Raw genomic sequence first — 15473 nt, 5'->3', positions numbered from 1 at the left:
TAAAAAAAAAAAATTGATTTATTCATACTTCAAATCAGCCTTTACATAGAAACATATCAATAATTATTCATACTTCCCTGATTAAAATATAATTATTTCAAAGATAAAATTAACCAAACTTAGGCCAAGTCCTTTAATAGAAAAAAATCAACTAAGATATTGCAATTGCTGTTTTTGGTCCCTGACCTGATACCATAATTATTGATTTAATTAATTTCTATTTCTGATATAAAAGCACAAATTCTTTCCTTCTAATTATGATTTTGCAACATCTGTAAAATCTATTGGTATCTTTTTTTTTTTTTTAAAATTTCTTTGATATATATATATATATATATCTTCCTGTCTATATAAGCTGATACATATTGCCTTTCAATTCATGTTATTTACAAGGTATTTCTCAATCTCTTTGGCTTCATCTAGCCTCCAATATTTTACTCCTTTTTTACTATCTCAAATTCTTTCTCTCATCTCAATAACACAAGCTAGTATGCTTTTCTTTTTTAGTGTCTAGAATAAATTTATTATCGATAATTATTTAAATTCTGACGCTCACGATATATTAATATATATTTCTGTATTTTTATTGTATAAATACATGTATGAATTAGTATTTTTGTATGTATGAATTTGATTGAATAACTGATTGTTTAAGTTTTCAGTATTCGTATAACAACACTGAAGGTTGGAGAGAAAAACTATTATGGTTCAGCTATTACTATGGTTCAGCAGTCTTCTTCTAAAAGGTTTGCTTGAATTTCTTGATTTTCATAAAACTGATACAAAAAATAAAATAAAAAATATATAAATTGGATACGAATCGACCCATTTACGATAGGTAAATGATCAGATATAGATAGCATATTTAATTCCTAAGCTAAATCCTGTAGTAAAATGAATAAATTTTTATTTTTGGATAGGAGAATAAGAATAAAAGATTAAAAGATGAGGAACCTTCAGTATTTAACTGACCATGTAACTTATATTTTACAGGATATAATGCTAATGCTTTGCCCTATGACTACACGGCTTCAATTGAGGTAAATAAGTAAACATTTCTTCCTTGGTTCTTCTTCTTCTTCATGCTGTTCTTATTCTTCTTTATATGTTTTGTTTCAGTAATAATAATGGTTTGCACAATAAGTGAGTAGACGATCAGAAAATATAAAAGTTTTTTCCGTTAATAATAATATGATTAATTGACTGATAAATTCAGTTTGTATATGAGTTTAATTCTGTTCATTTTGTTTTTCAATTATCTAGTGCTTGGCAAGGCCTCATGAAGCTCAATACCATGGAGGAATAATTATGAACCCAGAGTTGAATGATGGGTTGAAAGGATGGTCTGCATTTGGGGATGCAAAAATAGAGCATAGAGAATTTGAAGGCAACAAATTCATTGTAGCTCATACCAGAGCTACTCCATATGATAGTCCCTCTCAGGATCTTTACTTGCTAAAAAACAGGCTCTACACTTTCTCAGGTTTTTATCATTTTATACATTAATTAATTTAAATAGTTGTTATTATGTTATTGAGGTTAACTATGATTAAGCTTTTGCCTTAATTAATACAGCTTGGATACAAGTGAGTGAGGGAAGTGTTCCAGTAAGTGCAATTTTCAAAACCAAAAATGGATTCAAACATGCTGGTGCTATTGTTGCCGAGTCCAATTGCTGGTCCATGCTTAAAGGTGGCCTTACTGTAGATGCATCAGGCCCGGCTCAACTCTATTTTGAGGTTACTCTCTTTAAACTTTTTTATTGCTTCGAAAAGAACGAATATATTATTAGTTCAGTGTCTCGTAATGTTTAATGCTACAGTGTTGTTCTGCAGAATAAGACAACTTTTTTTTTTTTTATCTTTTTCGAATTTTTAAAGCTACGAATTGATAGAGAGACATGAATAAATGTATCACTGAGTAAAATTTCAATTGGCAATTCATATTTTCAGAGCAAGAACACATCGGTTGAGATATGGGTGGATAGCATCTCATTACAACCCTTCACTGAAAAACAATGGAAATCTCATCAAGATCATAGCATTGAAAAGGTAATGAAAATTCACCAAGTCACTCAATTCAATCAATTATAGATATCTATAACTTGCTATTATAAACTGAATAAGCAATCTTGGCAGAATCGCAAGGCAAAGGTAAGAATCCAAGCAGTAGATAAGCAAGGAAATCCTTTAATCAATGCTAATATCTCCATCCAACAAAAGAAAACAAGTTTCCCATTTGGATGTGCTATAAACAAAAACATCCTGTCAAATCCTGACTATCAAAACTGGTTCACCTCAAGATTTACAGTGACAGTATTTGAGAATGAAATGAAGTGGTATAGCACTGAACGTACCCGTGGAAATTTAGACTATTCTGTTCCTGATGCCATGATTCAATTCGCCAAGCAACATAACATAGCAGTCCGGGGTCACAATGTCTTCTGGGACGATCCTAAGTTTCAACCAGGATGGGTGAACTCGCTTTCGCAAAGTGATCTTAATCGGGCTACCATTAATAGGCTAAATTCTGTCATGTCAAGATACAAAGGGCAAGTTATTGGTTGGGACGTTGTTAATGAAAATTTGCATTTTAATTTCTTTGAGAGCAAGTTAGGTCAAAACGCTTCTTCAGTCTTTTATAACTTAGCTCAAAAAGCTGATGGCAGTACTACACTGTTTCTGAATGAGTATAACACCATTGAAGAAAGTGGAGACGGTAATGCTTCACCCGCTAAATACCTGCAGAAGCTGAGAGATATCAAGAGCTTTCCTGGTAATGAGATCTTGAACTTGGCGATTGGACTCGAGGCTCATTTTAGTACTCCAAACCTTCCTTACATGAGATCGTCTATTGATACTCTTGCTGCTGCAAATTTCCCCATTTGGCTTACAGAAGTAGATGTTCAAAGCAACCCCAATCAGGTAAAATATGCTTCGTTTTATGCCTGCTTTTTCTATTCCTTGGTCGAAAAATTCTTGATGAGTTCTCTTAGAATTTGAAATTTAAACATATATTTAATTAATTTTATAGACTAACATACTCTGGTGGAACATTTTATGGGCAGGCACAATACTTGGAGCAAGTTCTGACAGAAGTACACAGCCATCCGAAAGTAGCTGGAATTGTAATATGGTCAGCATGGTCACCACAAGGTTGTTATAGGATGTGCCTGACAGATAACAATTTCAAGAACTTGCCCACTGGGGATGTAGTGGACAAGCTAATGGGTAAATGGTCTGGCGTTAAGTCCTTATCTGGCATGACAGATGCTGATGGCTTCTTTGAGACTTCCCTATTTCAGGGAGATTACGACGTGACAATACATAACCAAGCTTCAAATTCTTCCTTTGATCAAAAGATTGAATTGGGTCCAACTGATAAAAAACCATTGCTACTTCAGTTAGTCCAAAGTTAAGTCGTTTTATGGAGTTAGGGTGGGAGTTGGAAAGATAACCAAATTTCAGTGACAGTAGTCGTAGCTTATGTCTAACTCTTAATTTCTCAGGCAGGAAAAATATGATAAATTACGATTCTAATTTTTATGTACTAATAAAATTTTGTCCCTTCTGCATTCTGAATGTTTGTAGATGGTTAATTGAATGGTCTGAAATTGGGAATTTTGACATAAAAATCATTTACTCAAATATTGGAATGCGATGGGATGCATGAAATTGGAGGTGAGGAAGCTTAGTGTGTATAAGGCATAAATGCAAGAAGTAAAAGAATAAAAGAATATTTTGAATAATTTTAGATGAGTTTGATATTCTCGATTATAGAAAATTGTTTGAAGTTTTAACTATTTAATTTTTATTGGGAGGAATTTATTATTTATATACTCCTGGCTAAATATAAAAAAATAACTATTTTTGCAATGCTTAGCTCACAGTCTATTAAATCTTTAATTTATATATTTTAATAAAAAAATTAGATCGGTTGATTTTATAATTTCTTAAAATTACAATGGATTACGAACTCCGGATAAAATTTTTTTGGTAACCATTTCATTGTACAATTTAAAAGTTTATCTGTAAGATTAATGAAAAATTAAGTGGGATAGAGTAACCAATTGGATTATTTATTTATTTATTTTTTATAAAAAAAAGATAAGGTGTTCACTGTTTGCAATGGTTACTTAAAATACTAAATGCCCAAAGTGACACTTCCACCTTGTCCACATACCTTAAGTCATCTATATGATTAACCAACATGATGACCCAATTCACCACTTCTATATGAACACAGTGGTTTCATAGTTGGTCCACTTTGAAAAACAGTGATAGGGCTTATTTATTAATAGCCTAAACTATTAATGATGTAGTGTATTAGCCTATTATTGATCAAGCTATATTCCTTATCAACGTAATTTATTTATTTATTTTATGTATCACTTAGAAATGCAAGCAACATTAATCTTCAGAAGCAAATTTGATTTGATTTGATGTGGTGCAGTGCAAGTCATCGCAACATGGTTGTACACAAATATTTATTAGAATGTCTTTTCCATGTCGCAATGACCATTTATTATTCAGTATTCATGTGAACTCTACGTGGATTGCTCAACAATTCCAAAAAGTTAATTTTAGAATTTCTTTTCAAATATTTTTTTTTCTCTTGTAAAAAAATGAGATTTATTGTCTTTTTTACCATTTAAAAATAAATTTTTATTATAAAATATGATTAATCAAAATGCGTTAATATAAAATAATTAAAATATTGGTACATCCGACTTGAATATTTCTTAATTATTCTAATTGCATAATAAATATATATAAACTATAATTGTTTAAAATTATATTTAATATTTGAAACGAGCTGTATTAAACATCGCATTAAGTGAGTAAGAGTTAAAATAAATCAAAGTGGATTGTTTAATATTTTTCTATTATACATTAAGTTTTACTTCAAACATATATTGTAAAAGATTTTACTATAAAAAAGAAATTAATATGCAAGCTTAAAAGGAGGATGAATCCAAACTTTGGCATCTTAAGCAGGGATTATATTAATTAGTAAAGAAAAAGGACAGGCACAAAGATTATTGCTGCTTATTGTGAGCAATTTCAATGAATAAAGAAAATTGAAATGCTTATTACATTATTGCTATGGTCCTCTAAATAAGATACATGCTTTATATATGTAGTATATAGTTGACATAACGTAATTAATGAATATGAAATAAACTATTTGCATATGTGATTGGACCTCAAAATTCAAATCATCATATATTGATTGATATAATTACTCCCACAGTTTACTAATAAGTTGCCATTAGTTCACATTAAGAAGATAACTTCCTTCCTTTTAATAAGAGGAACACATGCATATGCTCTTTTACAATATTTATGGAAATGGAATATATTCCCTTAAATTGGATCCTATTATGTAAATTATTTTTATAGTCAAAGTAACTTTATCATAATTACATGAAAATATAATCTAAGAAACCCCAGTAAGTTATATTAAAATTGAATTTGGAATGTGAATCTTAAATCCCAGAATGTTATTTCAAGCTGAATCTAGCATATATAGGAATGTTCCTGTAATAATATCATCACAAAGATGGTTAAGTTGACAAAGAAAGTTGATCGAAGAAGAAGACTTGATCATGAAAACAGAAGATGATTTTCACATCATTGCACCATTAATATCAAATCAAACTCAATTTTGGAACTTGGGTTACTTCCATTTGTTGTGTCTGCTCTTTAAATTTCCACCTAGTAAATTAAATCTGTAGTGCAGCAACTTCAAGAATCGTATATATATATAACTCCAAATAAGTTTCACGGGACAACAAACAGCATTTTGTAAGTTTCAGTGATGATTAAACTTAAACAGTGTGTCTAAAGGTTGGCATGTCGTCTCTCTAATATTTTTTCTGTACATTGCTTTTTTATGTTCATATTCATTGTATTGTTTCTTTTGTTTTTTCTCATTACTTTCCCACGTACATCTATAGAAAGAAAACAAAAAAAAAAAAAAAAAAGAAAGAAAGAGAGAGGACTCATTTGGTTTTATTCTTTATGCTATTCTGAAGTTCAAAGAACTTTATGGAAGGCAATTTTCAAAGCTCTTGAAATGAGTTTCAGTGCTACTGAGCCGCAATTTATACTGTCTTATTGTTAGTGCTATTTCTTTTATTTTTTTTCTATATATTAGGTAACTCAGTGCACTAAAGATTTGAACTCGAGATTTTACGGTTTGGAAATATTCCAGTACCAAATTGAGATGGGCAATTCGTTTATTACTCTTTTTGCTCTTGTTATAATTATAGTTGTATTCTAATAAAGAACATTTTGTACACATTGCACTTCAGGAAAAAAGGAAAAAGAAATTCTACCAAGAAAGAAAAAAAGAAAGAAAGTGGGAAAAAGTTAACTAAATTTGAGCTTAAATAAATTGGATTGCAGTGGCATTTCTCCCAATGTTGTAGCATTTGTTTCAGGGAAAAGCTGTCGTGCAAAGATGAGGATATCAGCAGAAGGAGTTTGGCTATTGGCACTCCTGTGCAGTTTTCTGTCTTCAGGTCTCTCTCTTATCTCCTGTGATAAATAACACTCAACCAATGAGAAGCTTGTCTGTTAATGACAAAAAATCATTCAAGATATGAACATAACTCATAATCAAATTAAGCCTAAATATTTTTCTTGAATAACTATACTGTTTTGGCATTAAATGTATTTTCTTTTTACTAACTAATGCAGGAAAAAGGATTCATGCTTTCTCTTATGACTATTATGCAACAACTGAGGCAAGGACTTTCTGATATATAACTCATTTCTTTCTTCTTTCTTCTGCTTGAGCTCATATTCACTGATGTGCAGTTTGATATAGATATATAATATAATTACACATTTTATTTGAACAGTGCTTGACAGAGCCCCAAAGAGCTCAATATGGAGGAGGAATAATAGCTAATCCAGAATTCTCTACTACCATTGAAGGATGGAATGTATTTGGTGAAGGAGAAATCAAGGAAGGAATATCCAAGGATGGAAACAGATACATTATTGCACATAAAAGAACACAATCGCTAGATAGTGTCTCACAAAAGGTTCAATTTGAGGAAGGAAAACTCTACAGTTTCTCTGGTAAGTACATCTAACTTCTTAAGAGCTTTTCACACAAGGGTTTAATTAACTAATTTAAAATTGGTTTTTGAACTCAGCATGGGTTCAAATCAATGAAGGAAGTGAGGATGTAGTAGTTGTTTTCAGAAATGACGGTGGACTAATTCGTGCCGGTAAAGTTATAGCCAAGAATGGTTGCTGGTCTTTGCTTAAAGGTGGTGTATTTGCAAACTTTTCTAGCCAGCCTGTTGAGATTTTGTTTGAGGTAATAAGAAGAGCTATGAAAATATGGCATGTAATATTACAGACTTTGTTGGATCAAATATATGTGTATTAATTCTTGGTTTTCTTCATTGAAGAGCAAGAATACAGATGTAGAATTATGGGTAGACAATGTGTCATTACAACCCTTTACCATGGAGCAATGGAGATCCCACCAAAATGAAAGCATTCACAAGGTACTTAAATAAAAATATAATTACTTTACATTTCTAAATATTTTTGGCAAGCCTTTATATATCTCCTTCAATTTCACAAAACAAGAAATCTTGTGGGCTAGGTAGAGCAGGCAGTAGGCATAGGCTACCGTGCACAGTGCATAGGGTCTCTTTTTTCTTGGATCCTTCTGCTTGCTTAGAGTTCTATATAGAAAAAATAGGGCTTTTTGGACCCTTTTTCTTGCATACGCTCCATATATACTTTGTTGGGTTAGTAATTGCTCTGGACGCCCTATGATGCTCCAATATTTTTATTTTGATGGATCACAAAAGTCACCATCATAATCAAATCCTATTTTGCATTTGATCTTGCAGGAAAGGAAGAGCAAAGTGAGATTTCAGGTTAGTTATGTGAATAAAAGTGCAGTAGAAGGTGCCATAGTATCTATAGAACAAACACAACCAAGCTTTCCATTTGGATGTGGCATGAACCATTACATTGTTGAAAACCTAGATTATCAGAAGTGGTTTTCTTCAAGATTCAGGTATACCACTTTTACTAATGAAATGAAGTGGTACAGCAATGAGAAAAAACAAGGCAAGGAAAACTACACAATTGCAGATGCTATGGTAAAATTTGCCAAAGAAAATGGAATTTGTATCCGAGGCCATAACATTTTCTGGGATGATCCGAAGTACCAACCAGATTGGGTGAAAGATTTATCTTCTGATAATTTGAGAAAAGCTGCAGCGAAACGAATAAATTCAGTAGTTTCAAGATACTCAGGACAGCTAATTGCCTGGGATGTAATGAATGAAAATCTGCATTTCAGGTTCTATGAAGACAAGCTGGGCGAAAATGCCTCTGCTGAGTACTATTCAATTGCTCACAAGCTTGATCCAAGTACAAGATTATTCATGAACGAGTATAATACTATTGAGGATTGTCAGGATAACGCTCCAACTCCAGTAAATTACAAGAAGAAACTCGAGGAAATCTTATCATATCCTGGAAATGAAGAAATTTTAGCAGGAATAGGTGTTCAAGGCCATTTCAGTTCTGCCCAACCAAACCTTGCTTATATAAGAGCTTCCTTGGACATTCTAACTTCCACAGGATTGCCTATTTGGCTTACAGAAGTAGATGTTGGCAGAGGCCCAAATCAGGTATTGCGAGTTGTCAAGGAACTAGTAATAAAAATGTTTCAACAGTTAAAACTTTTGAAATTCATCTCCTTCTAGCATAATATGGTTACTTGCTAATATTTTTGTTTTCTTTGGCAGGCAGAGTACTTGGAGCAAGTGCTAAGGGAAGGCTTCGCTCATCCTGCTGTCGAAGGAATAATCATGTTCGTAGGACCAGCGATAGCAGGTTTCAATGTTACAACATTAGCAGACAGAGATTTCAAGAACACTCCATCTGGAGATGTTGTTGACAAGCTGATTGATGAATGGAAATCTAAAAGAAAAGAAATTAAAGCAGACAGCGAAGGAACCTTCGAAGTCTCACTATTTCATGGGGACTACAACATAACTGTTAAAGATCCAGTTACCAATTCCTTGACTAATTTGAATTATAAGCTGACAAAAGATAACACAAGTTCAGGCATTGTCCATGTTCATATCAACGACTGAAATGATTTGTTACTAATATACCATCTCCAATTATTGTATATGTGTAGCAAATAAGTTGCCTGGTGTAATTGCTCGGAAAGCAACCTCAGTATACTATCAAAACGAGCAAGTGATTGTGCAAAAACCTTTAGTCATAATGCACAAGTTGTAAGCAGCAGGGGACTATTTTTTTTATTTACTGTAGTGAGACCTCACTAATTCCCATATCCGAGCTACTTCAGAGGTGTATATTCGGCTTGTGCATTTAAGAATTATTGGGTAATCCAACTTCTTCAGTCGAATCTCAGGAGATATATACATTCGATCATTACTCTTAATAATGATCCACTGAATATGCAGGAGGTTATATACCTTTCACAGCAGCAGAACTTTAATATCTAGACCAAATTTAAGCCTCAACTTTTACGTCAAGTTTCTGTTGAAAGACTGGACTCTGGAGCATAGACACACGTATTACAGGCAGACTGGGGTAGAGTGTCCCGCCCAAGAATTGGCAGGGCTTTGATTCAGATGGACTGAGATATATATTCTTCGCCCTATCCCCACAAATTTGGTTTGGTGGGTACATAAGCCCTTTAACAAAATGGTCTATGAAAAATAAAGAATGACAAAATGACAAGCATTTCATAGATTATGCATCAGACCATATTTTTACACTGAAAGTGAAATTTAAGCTTCTTAAGTTTCAAATGTGCTTACATCTTAAGATCCAAAAACAAAAGCACGAGTCATATTCTTTAAAAAAATGCTCACAGCCGAATACTCCTGAAATGCTTTAGTGTCAGCTCTACACCGGAGAATCTGTGGCACGAATAGCCAAAAGCCAGTAACTACCACAAAGCCAATTGTCAATGGTGTTGATATCAATCTAGGCAGCTGCCACCTTCTACTAACCACCTTCTTCAGGGCAATCTCAATCACTAAACAAACTCCATGTAGCACAAAGAACCGAGTGATTTCCCACGTTGGATTCACGCGGCCCAAGTAATAAAAAATAAGCTCGTGCATTATAGCCGACACAGTAAATGTTCCCATAATTGCAGGAACGGGAGCCCACTTGCGACCAATGATTGGGGAGCATGTTTTGAGGAGGGGACCATATACTGTCGGGCGCAGGATACTTGTGACCATGATGTTCCATCTTCTGCCCCAAAAATCTTGAAGTGAAGTTGAAAGATATGGTTCATTAAACTGTGGCTCAAGCTCAAGTCCTAATATGGCTCGAGCCAGGGCCGCTACCATGGCTAAGGTTAATTCAATAGCAAAATAGATATGCAGAGAATATAGGAGCAGGATAACTTTTGGGTGCATCAACTCATTATAGTCATACACGCGAAAAAAAATAGCAATAAGCAGGCATTTTATTGCATAATTTAGTGAGGACTTATGGCCTTTTTTAGGAACTGGGTTTTGCTTATCTTGGCCATTTAGATGGGGTTTTTCTTTAGTTTGGTCATCTAGATGAGAATCTTGAGGTGGGCTTTGCTGAATTTTAATGGGTAAACAAGCAACAAGCAGAAAACCAGACACTGACAAATTAGAAGACAGAGGGCCTTTACCAAAAGCATATAATAAGAGCTTAAAATTTGCAAGCCAAGAAATGAAGAAAGCAGTGAAGCCTCCCAAATGAATGGAATAGAGGTTTAAAGGAATAGAAAAAAATAGACAAACAACTGGTAACAAACAAAAGAATCTTGTAGTACCTTTTGGGATTATCTTTCCGATTGCATAGCAATAGGTTAAGGATAACAAGATCGAAAACAATGCCTTGGTGAAGTTGTACATTTCCCCTTCCATGGTTCTCTTTTGTTGATTTCTTGATCTTTTTCTTGTTATTTGATCTCTCTGGCTTCCAGAATGGTCTGAGATACTATGATATACATATATGAATATTACTATATTGGGAAGAAAGATCAGTAGCATGAAAAAGAACGTGGAAGAAGGTGTGTGGCCAAAGATCAGTTACTAGATTCCTTGGCCTCAAGTGCATGCCATCATATCACATGAAATTGTAACTAGCTAGCGTGCTATGTATCTGCTGGTTCATACCTATTCCTGCTTTTGCTTTCTTTATCATAATTTCTAAAGCTGTTCTAACATTGGCTACATTTTTCTTTGCCAATGCCATTTTGACATTTCTAATGGCTGGTCGTTTAAAAGGCCTATCAAGATATACAGAGACAGCAAAAGTATGAAATGAAGTGTAAAAAGCCAATTGAATATAAAAAGTGACCAATCCAGGCCTAGCTGGAATAGTAAAAGCTTTTGTCCCTATATTATTAATTTTTTTTAAAAAAAAATTTTAGCATGTCTAAAATTTAGAATTTCTACAGTGTCTTAGCCAGATTATCAAAATGCATCTCATTTTGTAATTTCAATATTTGATTTAGTCATGAACGTATTACTTTAGAGTATTGCCACCGGAAGTCTGTCAAAAACTGCTTCTTATAATATAGGTATTTTGTTTTAGCTCCCATATCCACTTTTTACTTTCCTTGAATGTCTTTTCTAGATTAGAATGTCACATACATTGTCTTTTATAATTGTCAAAATTTTATTTTAAAATTTATTACTTTCAAAAACAGTTAAATGTTTTATAAATCTACTTTAGAACCTATAGTTTTCTATCAATTTTTTTTAAATGCATAATTTATATCAATAAAATTGTTTTTAGGGTGTATTGGCTCGTCAAAATTGTAAAAGTAATTTTTTAATTTTAATTGCGCGTAAAACCTAAAAAAGAAAAGAAAAAGCTTTTCCCAATATGAGATTTTAAATTAGAATCTTAATTAAAACATTTTGAATGGTACATATATATATAGTTGCTTTCAAGTTTTCAAGAAAATTTAACTAATTAAAGCATGGAAAATGAAATAATCGGTTCTACATACACCAAGTCAGATTGAATCCGGGCCAAGTCAAATTAGGCCAACCTTTGAAAGAAAGGCTTCTACTGATAATGCTTGCCCGGCCTGATTTATCTCCATCAAGAGTTTAATTATTTTGATTAATATAAATTCATCATATACATAAATAAGCTTTTATAATATTCATAATTTATTATGTGTATCTCTCATCACCCAATTTTATAAACATAATTTACTAGACAAGTTTTGTATATCACCACCCAATTTATATATGAATTTGGATAAATAAATAACTTATTATAAATAATTTTGTGATGAATAATTAAATAGTTATTAATACATAAAATATGTTATTGTTTTTAAATATTTAATCATTATAATATACTTATGTAATCTTTATATGCATGGTGACTACAAAATGGATACTAATATCATTATAAACTAACTGGGTTACCACCAAATAGAGACATGTTGAAAGATCTAACATCAAAACTCTTCACAAATTCGCTTAAAGCCGAGTACTCTTCAAACGCTCTAACATCAGTTTTACACCGAAGGAGCGACGGAAAGAAGAGCCAAAAGCCGGTAACCGCCACAAACCCAATGGTTAACGGAGTTGATACGAACCTTGACAGCCGCCATCTTCCATTAACCGCTTTCTTGAAAGCAACCTCAGCCACCAGACAAACTCCATGTAGCATGAAGAACCAAGTGATTTCCCACGTGGGTCTCACGCGCCCCAAGTAGTAAAAGATGAGCTCGTGCATAATAGCCGACACGGTGAATGTCCCCAGGATTGCAGGAAGTGATGCCCACCTGCGACCGATGATTGGTGAAGATGTTCTGATGAGGGGATCATACACAGTTGGACGTAGAATACTTGTGACCATGAGGTTCCATCTTCTGCCCCAAAAATCTTGAAGTGAAGTTGAAAGGTATGGTTCATTGAACTGTGGCTCGAGCTCAACACCTATCATGGCTCGAGCCAGGGCTGCTAGCATGGCTAAAACTAATTCGAGAAATAAGTAAATGTGTAGATAATACAGGACCAAGATAACGTTTGGGTGGATAAACTCGTGATAGTCATATACACGAATCAACAAAGCTAAAAGTATGCCTTTTATAGCATAATTTGGAAAAGATTTATGGCATTTCTTAGAACTATTTAGATGTGGGTTCTCTTTGTTTTTACTATTTATATGAGATCCTTGAGATGGGTTTTCTTGGATTTTAATAGGTAAACAAGCATTAAGCACAAAACGAGTAAAAGAGGTTGATGAATTGTTAGAGGACAAAGGGCCTTTACCAAAAGCAAAAAGTAAGAGCTTGAAATTTGCAAGCCAGGCAATGAAGAAAGCTGTCATGCCTTGAAAGTGAACAGAAGAGATGTTGAGAGGAAGAATAAGAAATAAACATACAATTGGTAGCAAGAAGAATAATCTTGTAGAGCCCTTTGGGATGATCTTTCCAGTGGCAAAACAGTATGAAAGAGATGCAAAAATCAAGAGCCACGCCTTGATGAAGTTGTGCGCTTTTCCTTCCATGGTTGTCTTTTCTTGTTTTCTTGATCTTTTCTTCACCTCTGATTACTTGAACTTTCACTTCTGATTTCTTGATCTTTTTACTGATTAGCAAGGACAAGCTGTTTCAATTCTTAATTCAATTCTTAATCATTTACAGAGATATTATGAGATTAGTAAGATTTTTCAAATGTCACTGACATCTGGACATCTATATATATAACGGAAGTTCCTTGAATAAAAAAATATTGGTCTTGCAGGAGATTCTTGTCGACAGGGCTGTCTATATATATAATCAAACAAAAAGAAATCACAAATCTGTAAAATAAATAAAATATATATATATTTGTCTAATCCTACCAAAGTAGAATATTCATCAGGCTCAAATTAAAGACTTTTCAAAAGAGATTGAAGCCTTTTTATGCTACAGTTCTTAGTGTTTTCTTTAATCAATGTAATTTATTTTAAATTTTAAAATATGATTTTGATTAACAGAGTGAAATATACACTGCCTATCAGGTAATCAATCAACACAGCTTAACCGAAGGCTCATTGGGTTAAATAAGCAACATCAATGAATTCAATAGATATAAGATTATATATATGTATCACTATTTTAATTATCTAAATGTAAAGTTACTCGAGGTATGAACCATTTCATCAATGCTGTAGTCATAATATATCAAAAATAGTCAAGAATCTTTTAGATGGTTTTATTTTTATTTATTTTATTAATATGGTCGAGTTCTTTTCAAGAACATCTTCTCCATGGAGAAATATTGCGAGCCATATTCTAGAAGAAGAATATAATATTGGTCAAATTTCGAGAAGAAATCAAACTTTGTAAGATAAATTCTAATTTGCTATTTTCTTTCTACTCTTTGAATAATCGTGCCAGGGTTTAACAGCAGCTGCTCATAACTGTATAACTTTATGAATGCAATGGCAGAATACCACTGGATCTTCGTGCACAAGTAAAATGAAAGAGAAAACGACTTTGATTACACATTAAAATATCTTTTACTATAGGTGACCACTTACCAGAGACAAATCAATTTCATGTTCAGAGAAATTGATTGGGCAGACAGCGAAAGCCTACATTTGACGAGCTGATTATTTGAAGAGTAAAAGAGTGGTAGACTTGGAAATTGCAGTCCACAAGCACTTAAAAAAGAAAAACTTGGTATGAAACTGTACCGAAGTTCTTGAGATACATATATAATATCTCAGAAGGAGAAAGAAGCCAAAGCCCCCCAAGAATTTCAAACACTAGCCTGCAAATTAATCTGTCTAGTCGCAAAATATAGGTCAAGTTTCGAGAACAGATCAAACTTGGAAGGTAAATTTTGATCCGTCTTTGTCTATATATTGTTTGAATAATCCTGCTTAAGCTGTAACCTTTTTGTTAGACAAAAAAAGAAGAAGAAAGAAAATGGACATATTAACATCATTCCCATGAATGTATGTCCAGTAGAAAGTGCCAAATTTGTTGAAAATCAAATTTCAATGTAGCAGTGGACATTATTTAAAGTAATTATTTATTTTCATTTAAATCTCTATTGAAATATGTCATGATGGCTTATGATTATGAACACCTGTATATCATTTCTATGGTTGAGTATGACCCAGTACAAATTATTACAGAATTTAAATATTACCTCGTGAAGACCAAGTTTGCTGCAATGATAAGGAAACTCAACAACTCATTTTTAATATTAATATAGCAAACTTGCTTGCTGATTGATTCAAGAGATTAGAGATTCCTAAACCACATTCATTCATTGCAGCAGACTTGCTAATTGATTCAAAAGGGATGAAAATCCTTTTTTCTTTTTGGGGTGCTTTATTCGTCATTTTTATAATCATAGTTAACTGTTTAATATTTATATTGTGTATGTTATCTGTTATTTGTTTATTGTGTACAATCTCTCCACTGTAAATAGT

The 15473-nt window shown here is 32.9% G+C and overlaps 4 protein-coding genes across 6 annotated transcripts; 2 read left to right on the top strand and 2 right to left on the bottom strand.

Moving 5' to 3' along the window:
* Positions 1-364: 364 nt before the first annotated feature.
* LOC8262285 (endo-1,4-beta-xylanase 5) lies at positions 365-3613 on the top strand. The gene is made up of 8 exons (XM_002532372.3): positions 365-393; positions 663-746; positions 994-1040; positions 1264-1483; positions 1576-1739; positions 1953-2051; positions 2139-2924; positions 3068-3613. The coding sequence occupies exons 2-8, from the start codon at positions 704-706 to the stop codon at positions 3416-3418; spliced, it is 1710 nt and encodes a 569-aa protein (XP_002532418.2). The 5' UTR covers positions 365-393; positions 663-703; the 3' UTR covers positions 3419-3613.
* A 2217-nt stretch (positions 3614-5830) lies between these two features.
* On the top strand, positions 5831-9348 carry LOC8262286 (endo-1,4-beta-xylanase 5-like). 2 transcript variants are annotated; one of them, XM_025159676.2, is made up of 8 exons: positions 5831-5849; positions 6446-6526; positions 6705-6751; positions 6869-7091; positions 7169-7335; positions 7430-7528; positions 7883-8674; positions 8792-9348. In XM_025159676.2, the coding sequence occupies exons 2-8, from the start codon at positions 6466-6468 to the stop codon at positions 9140-9142; spliced, it is 1740 nt and encodes a 579-aa protein (XP_025015444.2). In that variant the 5' UTR covers positions 5831-5849; positions 6446-6465; the 3' UTR covers positions 9143-9348. The 2 variants fall into 2 exon arrangements, with proteins under 2 accessions (XP_025015444.2, XP_015582867.2); XM_015727381.3 differs by lacking the exon at positions 5831-5849 and adding an exon at positions 5948-6121.
* Positions 9349-9747: 399 nt separating this feature from the next.
* LOC8262287 (acyl-CoA--sterol O-acyltransferase 1) lies at positions 9748-11423 on the bottom strand. Of its 2 annotated transcripts, XM_048376197.1 has the most exons (2): positions 10846-11423; positions 9748-10299 (listed from the first exon to the last, which is right to left on the bottom strand). In XM_048376197.1, exons 1-2 carry the CDS (start codon positions 11063-11065, stop codon positions 9845-9847), a joined length of 675 nt encoding a protein of 224 aa, XP_048232154.1. In that variant the 5' UTR covers positions 11066-11423; the 3' UTR covers positions 9748-9844. The 2 variants fall into 2 exon arrangements, with proteins under 2 accessions (XP_048232154.1, XP_048232153.1); XM_048376196.1 differs by having other exon boundaries at positions 9748-11419.
* Positions 11424-12417: 994 nt separating this feature from the next.
* Positions 12418-13796, bottom strand: LOC8262288 (acyl-CoA--sterol O-acyltransferase 1). Its single transcript, XM_002532375.3, has one exon. The coding sequence runs from the start codon at positions 13551-13553 to the stop codon at positions 12444-12446; it is 1110 nt and encodes a 369-aa protein (XP_002532421.2). The 5' UTR covers positions 13554-13796; the 3' UTR covers positions 12418-12443.
* Between the last annotated feature and the right edge of the window lie 1677 nt (positions 13797-15473).

Source organism: Ricinus communis, chromosome 6, assembly GCF_019578655.1.
Source record: "Ricinus communis isolate WT05 ecotype wild-type chromosome 6, ASM1957865v1, whole genome shotgun sequence".
Taxonomy (NCBI): domain Eukaryota; kingdom Viridiplantae; phylum Streptophyta; class Magnoliopsida; order Malpighiales; family Euphorbiaceae; genus Ricinus; species Ricinus communis.
Note: the sequence above shows the minus strand (reverse complement) of the source record. Positions and strands in the feature narration are given on the sequence as shown.

What these genes read in the sequence shown, in the direction of transcription:
- LOC8262288 (XM_002532375.3), bottom strand. Translation starts at nt 13,553, where the DNA reads ATGGAAGGAAAAGCGCACAACTTCATCAAGGCGTGGCTCTTGATTTTT.
- LOC8262287 (XM_048376196.1), bottom strand. Translation starts at nt 11,065, where the DNA reads ATGCTACTGATCTTTCTTCCCAATATAGTAATATTCATATATGTATAT.
- LOC8262286 (XM_015727381.3), top strand. Translation starts at nt 6,079, where the DNA reads ATGAGTTTCAGTGCTACTGAGCCGCAATTTATACTGTCTTATT. An exon ending in CTGTTGAGATTTTGTTTGAG is followed by an intron (nt 7,336 to 7,429) that starts GTAATAAGAAGA and finishes TCTTCATTGAAG; the next exon opens with AGCAAGAATACAGATGTAGA. An exon ending in TTGGCAGAGGCCCAAATCAG is followed by an intron (nt 8,675 to 8,791) that starts GTATTGCGAGTT and finishes TTTCTTTGGCAG; the next exon opens with GCAGAGTACTTGGAGCAAGT.
- LOC8262285 (XM_002532372.3), top strand. Translation starts at nt 704, where the DNA reads ATGGTTCAGCTATTACTATGGTTCAGCAGTCTTCTTCTAAAAG. An exon ending in CAGCAGTCTTCTTCTAAAAG is followed by an intron (nt 747 to 993) that starts GTTTGCTTGAAT and finishes TATATTTTACAG; the next exon opens with GATATAATGCTAATGCTTTG. An exon ending in CAGGCTCTACACTTTCTCAG is followed by an intron (nt 1,484 to 1,575) that starts GTTTTTATCATT and finishes TAATTAATACAG; the next exon opens with CTTGGATACAAGTGAGTGAG.